Below are 13,386 nucleotides of genomic sequence, written 5' to 3' on the forward strand. Positions count from 1 at the left end.
AGGAAAGAGTAGACTGAGTGCCTTATCGATCCATCTGCCAGCCTGTGAACAGTGGGTAATAAAAATTTATTGAAAATCAGGAAAAAAAAATCACTTATTCTAATTCTTCTGGAAGGCAGTACTAATGTTGCATATGAATAAATCCCCTCCTTCCCCAGGACTAAAACCACCATCCTCCCAGCCAACCCTCCAAACAGGACAGATTTAAAAATCTTGCAATTTTATTTGCATATAAAGGCCGCTAGATATAGAATATCACAATAAATTTAAAAGAAACAACTGCTTTCCTAAATTTCATTAACAAGATAACATAAAATAGAATAAAGCTCAACAGCATTTACAATGGGAAAACAGAAATGACTATTAGCGACAATATTTTGTGCTAGCGAAGATTGCATCGACACACAGTGCAAAATGGGGGGAGGGAGAGGAAGTAAGAAGACAATTCAGGGTATTTAAATATAAAGGACGACTAAGCCTCATTTTAGTTACCTTCCATTGCATCCACTTAAGTCTGTACATGCCTGTAATTGTACCTAGACTTAACTCAAGCTCTTTGAGACCTTGAGTTCTGAGAAAATGTGTCAGCCCCTTCGGACTTCTGATGCCCTGCTATAAAGCATTCCTTCGCAGTTGTACTGTCCTTGGCAATATTAAACTCCTAACTTAGTCATAGTACACAAAAAATATTTATATATATATAAACCCATATTGAAAAGGAGTCTGCACGCTCAATTGTTTTTTTAACTGCATGAAATACCTGCTCTTGACAGATTCCATTTCCATATTTTTAAAGCTAAAATAATTTAAAAGAAACAAACAATGAGACCTTGTATAACCACAATATGGATCTCACTAGCTAAGCCATCCTTTGAACGAGGGCCATTTTCTTCCCTGGACGCAGCTTTCTTTAGAGTGAGAGTGTGAAGAGAAGTCTTTTCCACGCCTACTTTTGCTGAAAAGATTGCTATAAATCCAGGCCAAGTCTGTAAAAAAGAAGGGTTACCAAGAAAACAACAACAACAACAAAACATCAAAACATAAAATACTTCAAACAATACTCTTAAACAGTTGTGCAAATCTGGGTGGTTTTTAAAACACTACCTACCTGTTTCTCTCTCTCTTTTTTTCCTTTTTCTTCCAGCTTAAAGCATATTAAAATAAGACTTTCATCACCTTTTAAAAAGAAAGCTTGGCTGTCCTTTGGCGAATACTAACAATTTACAATGGCGTGGCCTTTGAGAAAACGGAAGTCATTTTACAAATTCACAATGCTCCTTTCATTTCGAATGGACGCCCCATTAAAAAAAAATAATAAAGAAGAAGCACAACCTCTAGCGTCATTTGTGTTCCAGTAATTTACAAAAAGAACTCACAGGATTTGGAAATAAACAAGTAAGAGAATGTAAGTTTATAATTAGAAAAATGGCAGTTTATAGACCTTCCCTCACATTCCAATTGGGCTTTTAGAGCTTCAGGAACCCTGTGGGTTTGGAAGGTCAAATATAATTGGAGGGTTGGTCGGTTGAAAGCTGACTGTACACGTTGAGGCATTGATGTACGTTGTATAACCGTCGGTCATAATGCCGTAACCTGTGGAGACAGAGTGTCATGCTTACTGTAATATATACAAATGACAGTGACTCAGTGGTGAGCTGTCAGGCAAGGAAAACTAAAAAATCTTTGCCAGTGGGCAGTGAGATGAGATTCAATGAAGCCTCCCCAGATGATAACAGCTTTCAGAAGCTGCCTTCCAATTACATTCTGTTTTCTTTAAAGGGAGAATCCTCTACTTCAAAGAAAAATGATTCCTTTTTTCCTTATTTAAGCATTCTATTTGTCAGGGAAAGACTGTGATTTCTTTACTAGTGAGAATAAAGAAAAAACATTTTTTCCCTCTCTTAAAAATATGATTTTCATTTCAAAGCCCTGCATTAATTACTGAGTTCTAGGAACAGAAAGAGTAACGTAAGGGACTCCTCAGGGTACCCACATCCAAACCCCAGATGGGCTTTGGGACAGGTGAGGAGGGAAGGAGCACTGCATTGGGATTCAGGAGGGGTGGATGCTCAGGTTCCTTATCTATGAGATAATCTCTAAACTGCCTCAATGAAAGTTAACAATAAGTGATCTTATCTCCCTCGAATTGTGTGGCTTTGGTGCTGAGTTCCCTTTCGTTCAAGTAAGTCAAGTAATCAAATATCCAAGTGATTTGCAGAGACCTCGCCACAGGATCAAGCAAAAAGACTTCCCACATGGCAGTATAAAATCTCTGGTGACCTACTGGAAGGAAGCTAAGGAAGTTTTTCTGGGTCTTTCGTACGTATGTCCCTTTTATAATTTTTAATTTGTTGAAATATTTTAACTTGTTTGCAAGTTTGCACATTTCCCTGGATACCTTATATCTACCTTAGAGTCTCTGCATTGAAGTTTGTAATTCTGTGTTGGTCTCAGGCTCTTATGGAATAGAAAAATATGCACGTGAAAAATTAAATTACCGGGACTTACAGAAATAACCAAGGTTTTTTTCCTTTTTTTTTTTCGTCTTTCCATTTACTAAAATTTGTCCTAGTAAGCCTGTGGAGAGCTTAATGAGGGTCAATGGAAAAATCTCTTAAGAAAAGAAAAGAGGCATTTAAAATGTGCACTGTTTAGTTCTGGGGTCATAAAGTCTTGTTATCTCTCTCCATCAAGAGGTTGGTATTTGCCCTCTCTCTGCCCTCTTCAGCTGTCTTAAGTGAATAAAAGTGAGACAAGTTTATTTGAATATGATCTCCTGCCTTTTAAGCAAGTTTATTATTTTGGGACATCAGTGGAATTCCCCAATTGTCTGGCTAGTTTAAAGCTAATTAATGATTTAAAAAAACAAAAAACAAAAAACACGGATGAAATACAAACTCATAGGCATGCTGCAGGAATTCAAGCCTGATACCTGTCCCCAGAAATGTCAGTTAGACATGAACTCCCAACCCCCATCCTCCCACCAATCCTGGATCATGCCTTAGAGAAGTGCCCCCTTTTCTGAGACTACAGCTCAAAGTCAGGGTAGGATGATGCCCACTCTTGGGAAGCTGCACCCCTGCATTCCATGCGCTCGGCTGGCGCCTGCACTTGGGACAGGATGAATTTTCTTAGGTATCAGTAGGATGATTTTCAATGCATATGCTTTTAATTCCATGCCTAACCCGGAAGCCAATGGATTTGTGGGCTTTGAAAAGCACACTCCGTTTTTTTGCTTCATCAGACACACAGGCCTAAACAACTCGCCTGCAGATTCCTAAATGACTCCAGAGGACAAGCTGAAAGCAGAAGCTGGAGAAAATACGGCAGCTGCCTATGTAAAGGCACCCCCGGCGCACAAACCCTCGGAACCGGGAGAGACCAGTAGGGCCAGAAAATCGAAGGCCTGCTGAAAGACAGCTTTGTATCTGTCTAAAAACCCTAGCTTAAAAAAGGAAGGAAAGACAAAACCTTGAACCGTAGTTTCTGGGAGGCTTTCAGGTTCTGTGAACTTGACTCCAGCTTACCATGAAAGGCAGAACTAGAGGCAACTGGACCAGTTCCCATTAAGGCGAGATTTAATCATTCTCTTTAGCCTCAGCCTGACCTAAGAGTGCTGATGATTTCTGAGAAGTCTGAAATGGTTTTCTGAGGTTAGTAGGGAAACGACTACCTGCAAATGTGCAGGTTCCTGCCACTTCTGTTCTATAACTTTCACTGCGTGTCCCAAGTTATTTGCTTCAGAGAATGCCTTGTCTTCCTGGGTCTTCATATGCATTCCATATGAAACAGTATTTACAGGTAGAAAGAGGTCATGGAAGTTATTTAATCTAATATCTAGGCCACTTCTTCTAACCATTTTAAAGAAAAAAAAAATTGTCCTTTTTGACCTCAGGGCTGCTCTACAGTGGTGGTTAGCAAACATTCCTTGTCAGGGCCCTGAGATTCCAGAAGTTGCCCGGGGGAGTGCTGGGTTTTCCGGAAGGTGAACCAGACCTGGTTCTTTCTCTCCACTCTGCTTAAAAGAGAGCAGCTCCGTATAAAATCTGTATCAGCTTTTCAGGCAGGTGTTTCTCCTAATCCTTCATTTTATAAAAGGGTTCTACCACTGGTAAAAGTTGCTCCAGTCATTCCCAGGGTAACCAAGGTCCCCATTCTGGAATGAGATCATGGCTAATGACACATCTGGTGAACTCCTTTCGTCTGGTCTTACCTTCATGGATTCCACCAAATACATGGAGTTTGGGCCGAACTCGCCTCTGGACTGTGTTTAAAAGCTCCACGCAGCCCACTCTTTGAAGCTCCTTTGGAACCCAGTCTCGAAAGCCTACGGGCAAAATGCAATCAATACTCTTACTTTTCCTTCTTCAGGTAAGGTTTCATTTAGACTTTCAGGAAGCCATAACTCACAGAAGGTTTATTACATTATCTGTAATCCTAGCCTCTCCATTAAAGCTCACAATGGCTTTTAAGGAACTTTTCACTTGTCACTTTGTCTTCTTTAGGTTCTTGAATTTTTTTTTTTTTTGGTTTCCATTTTTTTTTCCTTCCTGTTAATTAACATTTTTTTTTTTTTTCCTGTAAGGGATTTGATTTATGCAGCCCCGGTTTCAAATCTTCATGGGCCTCATGACATTTATTCCCGGCAGTCCCGCAATATCTCTTTCTTTCAATATTCAGTTACTTTCTCCTTTTTTATTATATCTTTCTTATAGCAGTTTACTTCTAAGATGGCTCAGAGAAGACAGGCTTAGGAGAGGCTGTTTGTAAACTGGCCACCAGACACCTGGCTCTCCTTAGGTACCTCAACTCTTAACCTTTGGTGGTTCCTGCTGACCAAAGCTTGGAAATGTGAAGCTCCTCCTGCAGTCTCATCTCTAGCAATAGGCAACAACATGACCTCGTGGTGGCATCCCGTAAGCTGGGGCTAATTGACTGCCTTTAAAGTAAAAGCCACTTACTTCTATGCTTAATGCAGAAAATCCATAAAAACTGACATCAATTATAGCACAAGTCAGGTATCTGAATGATTATGGTCAGAAATGGAATCCATCTGCCTCAGCAGGATGGGTGTAAAGAAGGCAGGTGGGACTAACAGCTAAATCGCCATCAGTGGGAATCCAACCATAGCTCCATTAGGTGATTTCTACTATTTAGAAATGATCGGGCAGAAATGGACAGACAAGCTTATTCCACTTTGTTTGGCAAAACTGCAGAAACGAAAATAAAGCATCTCTGTAAAAATACGTTACCTGGGGTGTGGGAGGGGGAGTGGCTGGAAAGAACATCAGACGAAAAAGGGGGGCCCTATAAAAATTCAACCAGGGGTTTCAAAACTGTTAATTAGAGGAAAAAATCCTTAATCCACAGTGACTGGCATATTCCCTCATGAATGTGTTCTTCTCAAAGGGGGAAAATATCTTACTCATATATGATCAACCTGAGAAGGCATCCTGCTTCTACCATAATAGTAAAGTCTTATAGAGAGACGGCTTTCCTTCTCAGCGGGACAGAATTCAAGGCCAATCTCCATCCCACACCCCAATCCAGCATTTTCACAAGAACCCCAATAATGCACTGATTAAGGTTCAACTTCACCATGCCTGACCTTTTATTTTGGAACTCCCTGATGAAGAACTCACTTTGCTATATGCACAGCCACTCTCTGGATTATTCCATGTTTGCTATAAAGAGATGGATGGTAGCCTCCCTATGAAAAGTTCCTGGGATGTCTGAATTCTTCAGAGGCTAGAATTCAGACCTATTAACTACTGTCACTGGCTTCTGTACCAAAATTAATGGCTTGATGAAACTGTGAATCAATTGTTCTGTTCAAAGTTGTGTTCCAAGTAACACTTCAGTCATGCAGATGTTTCTGTGCTGAGAATATCCAAGTCTTATTTACAATAAACAGCCTAAGGGGAATCATGTCTGTACTGAAGAGGCTGCTCAGGGAAAGGATCAAGTTGGCTGGGATGCTCTCTCCGTAGGTCTCACTGGGTAACTCAGGCTGATCAGAATATTTAGCTAGCAGTTCAGGAGTTAGTCTCTAATGACTGCAAAATAGGGAAATTAACTAATTAAGGATGATACATGTTGGGGCGCCTGGGTGGCTCAGTTGTTAAGCGTCTGCCTTCGGCTCAGGTCATGATCCCAGGGTCCTGGGATCGAGCCCCGCTTCGGGCTCCCTGCTCCGCGGGAAGCCTGCCTCTCCCTCTCCCACTCCCCCTGCTTGTGTTCCCTCTCTCGCTGTGTCTCTCTCTGTCAAATAAATAAATAAAATCTTATCATAAAAAAAGGATGATACATGTTGTTGGTAAGTATAATCTTTTTAAAACATGGGATGGGATGGGATGGGACAGAATGAAATAGGGAAAAAAGCATGGGGATGGTGATTCTGAAATATTGAAAAAGTCAAGAATTGCTAGATCTTGTGCAAATCTGGACAATTTCCCTATCTGCAACAAGGCTGGCTCCTCTTCTCCTGCTTCTCCCTATCGTTAAAACGTACCACCGTAACTCACACCTCGGTCCTCCCTTCAGCTGTTTCTATGTGAAACACAGAGCACTGCCTTGGTAAGGGAAAGAAAGCAGTCCTAAGTGCGTTGGAGGAAACCATATTTACAAGGAGTAAATTCACAGTAGGAGACATGTGTTAGATTTTTTTATTTTTCAGGTTGACAGAGGAGGGAAGTGATACAGACAACAACCCCAAACCACAGGGAAAAATTGTGAAAATAATTTATTTTGTATTAAGTGTTTTCTATCTTTTTCCAAACCAAACTTTGCTAGTACTGTACATTTGGACATTTAGTAAGAGCACAGATTTCATGTTATGTGTTTTTTACCACAATCGAAGAAAAAGAAAACTCTCCTACTTAAAGTGAAGTATCTGAACGTCCTGAGGACACCCTTGTTGGGCAGGAAGCGTCCTGGCGTAATAGATACCAGACAGATGGGGACCAAGGTGATAGGAGCATTTGAAAAATGTTCTGTGGCTGAGCCACAAAGAGATAACAAGTTCTTGAATAATTAAAAGATAATTATGTAAGTCAAAGAATCTTCTTCTGGACCATAATCTGCATAACTAAAGGTGGCTTTGAAGCACACTGGTGGGTGATCTAAACTGGGTGTAGGTTCAAGGATTCTGTAGGATGAGTATCTTTTAAGTAACTTTCACCATAAATCCTTACTTAACACCTTAGCTTTAAAAAAAAAAGGATTATTTGCTCGTATAATCTGCTCAAGTGTTAAACTTTTAAAGATTTCCTAGGAAATCTTTATGGAAAAGGAAAATGAGCTACTTTACCTTATCTTTGGGGGGGGGAGAGAGAGAAAGAGAAGGGGGGCAGAGGGAGAGGGAGAGAGAATCTCAAGCAGACTCCATGCTGAGCACGGAGCCCCATGGGGGGCTCAATCCCACTACCCGAGCCAAAACCAAGAGCCAAATGCTTAACCAACTGCACCACCCAAACACCCCAAATGCGCTACGTTACACAAAAGTTTCCATCATTTCATCCCTTCACAAGCCCGCTGGTTGGGAGGTCTATGTCTATGTCTTCCTTCCATTCCCCACTCCACCTCCCTCACTCCTAAGTGAGTACAGTTCTTAAAATAAATGATCAAGCTCAAAAGACTGTGGTGCTCCATACTCATTTGATTTTCCCTGATTCAACTAAATAAAAAAATTTAATTTCAAGAACACCTGTAAACCCAGCAGAACGGCTGAGTTTAATTATCGTACTGGTTTCTTTTAAAGACATTGACTTTTCTTTTTGTGTTCACTTTTTATTTTTTGAAGGAAAATGATTATATCCCTGAAACATTTATTATGCTTTATTATTATGAAAAAAGGCATCTCTTATGACAAAAGGACAACCTTTGGGTGCTTCACTTACCTAGAGGAGGTCCGTGGGTCATGAGTATGTCAATGCCCTCAGGGATGAGGTTCCACTTGTCCAGCAGAGACTGACCTCTGGGCAGGTTAAAGCCCCATCCATTAAACCACGGGGTCCTTTGGGGGAGATAATGCACATGATATCAGGCCAGCAGAGCTGCGTTTCCGCTCTACAATATTTCTCTCTCGCACATTCCCCGCACGGTTTGCGTTGCTCTCTTTTCTCTTTTTGATGGTTGGCCCTGGCAGCAGGATGCTTTTTTGTTGACTGCTTCAAAACCAGGGCATTTGAAAGCAAGTGTGGAGCCGGCGAATTGTTCAACCAGAAAGGGGCACAAGAGTCTTTACAGTGGAGACTTTTCCAGCTGACCTCTATCAAAATTTTAACAATGCTTTGTCTTCTCCCCTAAATCTCCATGCTTCCTAAGATGCCTAGTCCCAATCCAAAGCATTTCCAGCCTTCCTGCAGTATCTCAGAGCTCAGAAATTCTATCAGTACTCCTTCCTCCCGATCACTGTGACACTGCTTCCCCAGAAGGATTCTTACTAGTGTCCCAGGCGAAAAGGCAAGTGCTCTGAAGGCAGAGCGTGAACCCCTGTACAGGGAGATGTTCTGAACAGCCTGGACTGGGAAAGCTGAAAAAATATAGGGGTTCTGACTGGTGAGAGGGGGGACAGGGAACAAAGATCAGGAGGAGGCGCCTCCTCCTGTCATTAAAAGGAAGATCTGGGAGGTTATTCTGGAATCTGCTCTCCTGGCGGGGAAGGTAAGCAGTCCACCCTCTCAGAAACTTCTGCTTCAGGAATGAGTTTTTGAGACTGACTGCTTCACGCAGAGAAGTGAATGAGGTTTTGGTCCATCCTGTGAGCACCTCTAATTGGAGCTGAACGTGCCTCTACCATTTATAATAACATGAGAATAACCAATTTTTCTCTACAAATACTACTGGTTAGATCACATCAGAGCAACGCAGTCCCCAGCGCTGTCCTTCTCCCGAACACCTAGCTATAACCTCTATTTTCCGAAAACGACTCTTTCCCCCCCTTCTGTAGAAAAACTCCAATTTGCTAGTGCATACATGCAAAAGACAAGCTGGTCAATCTTCTGGCTAAGCTGAACTTCCCATGCCTCCTGAAAGGTGACCCTGCGTCCAAGGCAACCTGGTCAGTCACAGCTAACCAAATGAGGTCACTCTTACTTAAAGCCAATCATGGGCCAGACTATCAGACCCTCTCAAGACTCGGAACTCAGAAATACTGACCCTGCATTCATTTGGTGGGGGGCATGTATAGGTAAGGACAGGATCTCACAAATGAGAACCTCAGTTCTCACTGAGGCGCCTGAAAGAAAGTTCCAGAGATAACGGACTGTGTGACCCCAGCTAAAAAAGTGAAACCAAGAAAGTATCTGACCTGGTTCCTAGAATTATTGTCCAAGTTCCTAAGCCATCCTCAGGGGCTTACTTACAATAACAATAATAACTTTCAAAGCTATTAATTGTTGAGGGCTTACTCTGTGTCAAGGAACTATTCTAAACACTTTATTTGTATTAACGCATTTAAATTACACAACGAGCTCATGAGGTAGCTACTAGTATTAACTCTATTTTACAGATGAGGAAACCGAGGCACAGAGAACTCAAGTAAATACAACCAATAAACTGGATATCAACCCCAACAATCTGATTCCAAAACCCATCCTCTTAGCCATCACACAACTCCTCTTCTTACACAGTACTTGAATTAACTTCCTACTTGCTCTGGGTGAGCCTGTACTCTTTTAAGTTTAAGTGTCTTGTTGCTTGAAGCCAAATGAGCTCTGAACTGGGATCAGGTGCATGGTTCTGAAATCCAGCAATGAGATGGTGGAGTGGACACCCATGGTTTCTGCCTGCCCAGCTCCTTCACCCTTCTTTTGGTAATGGCATCTGAATTTTCTTTGGAGAACCTCTCCCTCCCCATCTCCGTACATGTGCTGCGCTAAGGCTGACTCGTTGCTGCTCTAGGATCTCCCTGAACAGAGACTGGTCTAGGGATGTACATATGACCAGGCTGGGAGTCGTCCTCAGGCTTTTGCTGGTGCTACTGAAAAAGAGGCCATGGGTTCCTCTCTGGGATCCTGGGATCCTTGTGTAGGCTTGGAATTGCCTGGGAGCTTTGTCTCAGCCACCATGCTGACAGCCTGTGCTTGAGGGTCAAACCATTACAAAAAAAAAAAAAAAAAAGAAAAGAAAAGAAAAAAGCCAAGCAAAGAAACAAGTGTACCCAGATGATCTTGTTGGACATTATGGATCCAGCTGTGCCTAAAGCCAATCACACATTTCCTTCCAAGTATATAAGCTAATAAAATATTTTTCTTTTTATTAACTTGAGTTAGGTTCTGTTTCCACAAGTGAAAGAGTCCTAATACATAAAATTGTTGTATTTAGTGTAAAAATGATCTCTGTACTTATGGTAGGCAACAATGTCTACCCCCACTCCCACCCCACAGATGTCCATGTCCTGATCCCTGGAACCTGTGGATATATTACCCTACCTGACAAAAGGAATTAAGGATGCTGATGATGGAGTTCAGGAGCTCATCATGCTGACCTTAAACTTGGGGTGATTTGTTACAGCAACGAACAGGACACTAATACAGTCCCTAACAGGTCTGAGCCGGCTGGCTCCACCCTCCAGGGGCTGTGAGTGGTGCGGGGTCTCACGAAGCACACGTGCAATCAATTAGCACAGCTCTTGGCAGCCACACTGCCTTGCTCAGCTAGATGCTGTGCTTTGGGTTTCCTCAGAGGAAAAGGCAGTGCTTGCTGCTAGGGAGGCACAGACATCTCAGGCCTGGGGGTAATGCCAGGTGGGCCCTTTCAGTGCTCAAGTAGTCCGGCTCGCTTGCGTTTATCTTCCAGGACTTCCTATCTTCAGGTTCTTAAACATTTTCATCAGAGTCTGAAAGAGACCTTTCCCAGTTTGGGATGCCCATCCTTCCCGTTCATTTTACCATGACCCATGATCTGTCTTAAAAGTAAAAAGAAAAAAAAAAAAAAAACGGCAAGTTCGAAACCGAGTGAAAACTCAGTGAGCCTTTTGGCATGAGAGAGACACAAGCAAAAACATCTGTTTTCCTAGATTTTGAAAACAAGCTTCTGGGCCTATGGTTTCTGTCTGAATGCCAAATAAAGAAGGCTTGAAAGAGTCCCAAGCACACCCAAGTAGTTGATACAATGAATAGTTGGTACTCTGATTTCTCTAGTGCTAGAGTCTGTCTGCGGGCAGTCAGCCTCTGGACCCCCAGGTCATCCCAGGGGATTCCAGAGTCAAAGGAACAAGACTTCAATTTTCAGTCTTTCTAATTTTCTCTCACAGGGTCTTCTCGGGAAGCCCACAGCCCTAGTACCCCAGGAAGTGCTCAGTTTTATAAGTGCTTTGCAAGCACAAGACAAGCCCATTGTGTCTTTGGATACCCCAAATTTCATTTGGTTAATGTTAAGCTTGTGACAAAATCCAGAAGTTTCCAAGTTAAGGGTAAACTTTAAAAATATCTGGCTTTCATTTTGACTCAAACTTGTATGTATGTGTATGAGAGTGAGACAGGATTTAAATTATAAGAAAAGGAACATTTATCACGTCCCTGATATGCTTTACACAGAGGTTTTACATAGACTATTAAACTTAATTACTCATAACAATCCTTGAATTATTATATTAACAATCCTTGAGTACTGCCAGCTCTATTTTTAGATAAAAAGCCTGAAAATCAGTGATATCAAGTAACTTGTCAATATTCCCAGGATTGGTTAAGTAGTGGAGCCCAGATTCCAACACGGATCTGCTAGCTCCAAAGCCTCTGTTTTTCCCTTGCACAAGGCTGAACTAAAACCTTCTAGCCCAATGTTGGTTTTACTCTCACACTTATAGAGTAAAAACAGGGCTGCTCCATACAGTCTCTTAGGCTGTGCACTGTACAACCTCAGGCGGTGCCGTGGCACTGTGTGATCGAAGTGGCTCTTAGTAAAAATGGAGTGTGACTTCAACGATGTTATTATGGCTTTTATGGGATAATCTCTCTTCCTTTAGATCCTCCAGATAAGGCCTTTTCCACAAGACAGTGGCCAGGCAATGGGAAAAGCAGCCCAGTGATGGGTTCCAGAATTATCCCAGCATGGCCGTAATGAAGAGGGGCACACAGAAGAGACCTGTGTGCTAATTCTCATTCTGGCATCCATTTACTAACTCACGTGAACCTCTGCTAAGAGAGGAATGGTCAGTGGGCCACTTTCCTCATCTGAAAAATGCATGAGTACATGGATTTGATTACTGGATTTCAAGATTGCTTATAGGTTGCAGAAATCTCATGCAGGAGCCCCACACCCAAAGCAGGTTCATGCAGGGGTGCTCTGGCTGGAGGGCTGGGAAGAAGGGGCTCTGAACCTGCTCACTCACTTGGCTCCCTCCTCCTTTCTGACCTCTGCTTCTAAGCTAAGCCAGCAAAGCCCAGCACTTGATGGTCCTTCTGTGATCAAGAAATCCTAACATTCGGTAAGTTTGTGCAGACTATCAATGTTCTAAATACTGTGAATCACTCTCAATGAATTGCCTAAATTGCCTATAAGGGACCGAGTCCAGTGTGGAAGAAATAGCTGCACAGAGCCGAGACCAAACGTGTCAGCATCAATGAATAATGCTTTATCCAGTTGAGTTTCAACCTGAAACATGAAACCCCAGCAGTGAGCCCATCAGGGGTTCACTGGAAAATATGCGCACAGTCGACCTCCAGAGCCCCACAATGGATTTTGTTCTGTAGCAATGGGGGGTGAGGGGGGAGAGAAGGGGGGAGGCATCCAGGGGAACAATGTCTATTGCCTCAGCCAAGGACTTAATAATTAGCTGTGACTAATAAATACCACATGGGAACCAACTTGTAAGAAAATGTCCCACAAAGTGCCTATTGCCTGTGGGCCAATCAGAACCTGTAACCCATCCCCTTATAGAGAAGGATTCGAAAACTCTGGAAGGAAGGGGAGCACTACAACTGCCTGAAGCCCTTGGACCGAAGACTCAGATGGATGGAAGCTCTCGAGGTTAGGGGTACTTGGCTTCTCAGGGCCGAAAGTCCAGGGGCAGGTGCTACGGGAGTTAACGTAGGCAGGACTTGTTCCAAACAATGTCAACACAGAACAGGTTTTCTATATGGAAGCAGGTTGAGATGAAATCGCTGCAAAGGTCATCTGTGTTTGCAGTTCACAGAAGGGAGCTGCTGGACCATAAATCTGAGGTTGGGACAGGTGAATGGCTGTTTATACTCCCCTACCCACATCAGTGGGGGTTGGGCACGCCCTGGGAAAGCAGGATTTGGAAAAGAGAAGGTCCTACTTGTTCTGCTCGGATGGGGGCTACTCAGGTTCACAGCCCTGGTACTTGCTGGTCAACGTCTACAAATTCCCCATGTTCAGACAGGTCCCGGGCAGGCTGTATCCCAAAGACTCAGGATTGTT

The 13,386-nt window shown here is 42.7% G+C and overlaps 1 protein-coding gene across 6 annotated transcripts in view; it reads right to left on the minus strand.

Annotated features, from left to right (window-relative positions):
* Positions 1-203: 203 nt before the first annotated feature.
* MPPED2 (metallophosphoesterase domain containing 2) overlaps positions 204-13,386 on the minus strand; it is a 171,348-nt gene continuing 158,165 nt past the window's right edge. For 5 of the 6 annotated variants that reach the window (XM_027581563.1, XM_027581567.1, XM_027581564.1 and 2 more), the window contains exons 5-7: positions 7,899-8,014; positions 4,214-4,327; positions 204-1,593 (exon numbers count right to left, since the gene is read on the minus strand). In XM_027581563.1, the coding sequence (XP_027437364.1) occupies positions 1,475-1,593; positions 4,214-4,327; positions 7,899-8,014 (349 nt within the window). In that variant the 3' untranslated portion in view covers positions 204-1,474. The remainder of the gene's footprint in view (positions 1,594-4,213; positions 4,328-7,898; positions 8,015-13,386) is intronic. The other variant, XR_003517687.1, reaches the window with a different exon arrangement.

The sequence above is a fragment of the Zalophus californianus genome, chromosome 11, assembly GCF_009762305.2.
Source record: "Zalophus californianus isolate mZalCal1 chromosome 11, mZalCal1.pri.v2, whole genome shotgun sequence".
In the NCBI taxonomy this organism is placed as follows: Eukaryota; Metazoa; Chordata; class Mammalia; order Carnivora; family Otariidae; genus Zalophus; species Zalophus californianus.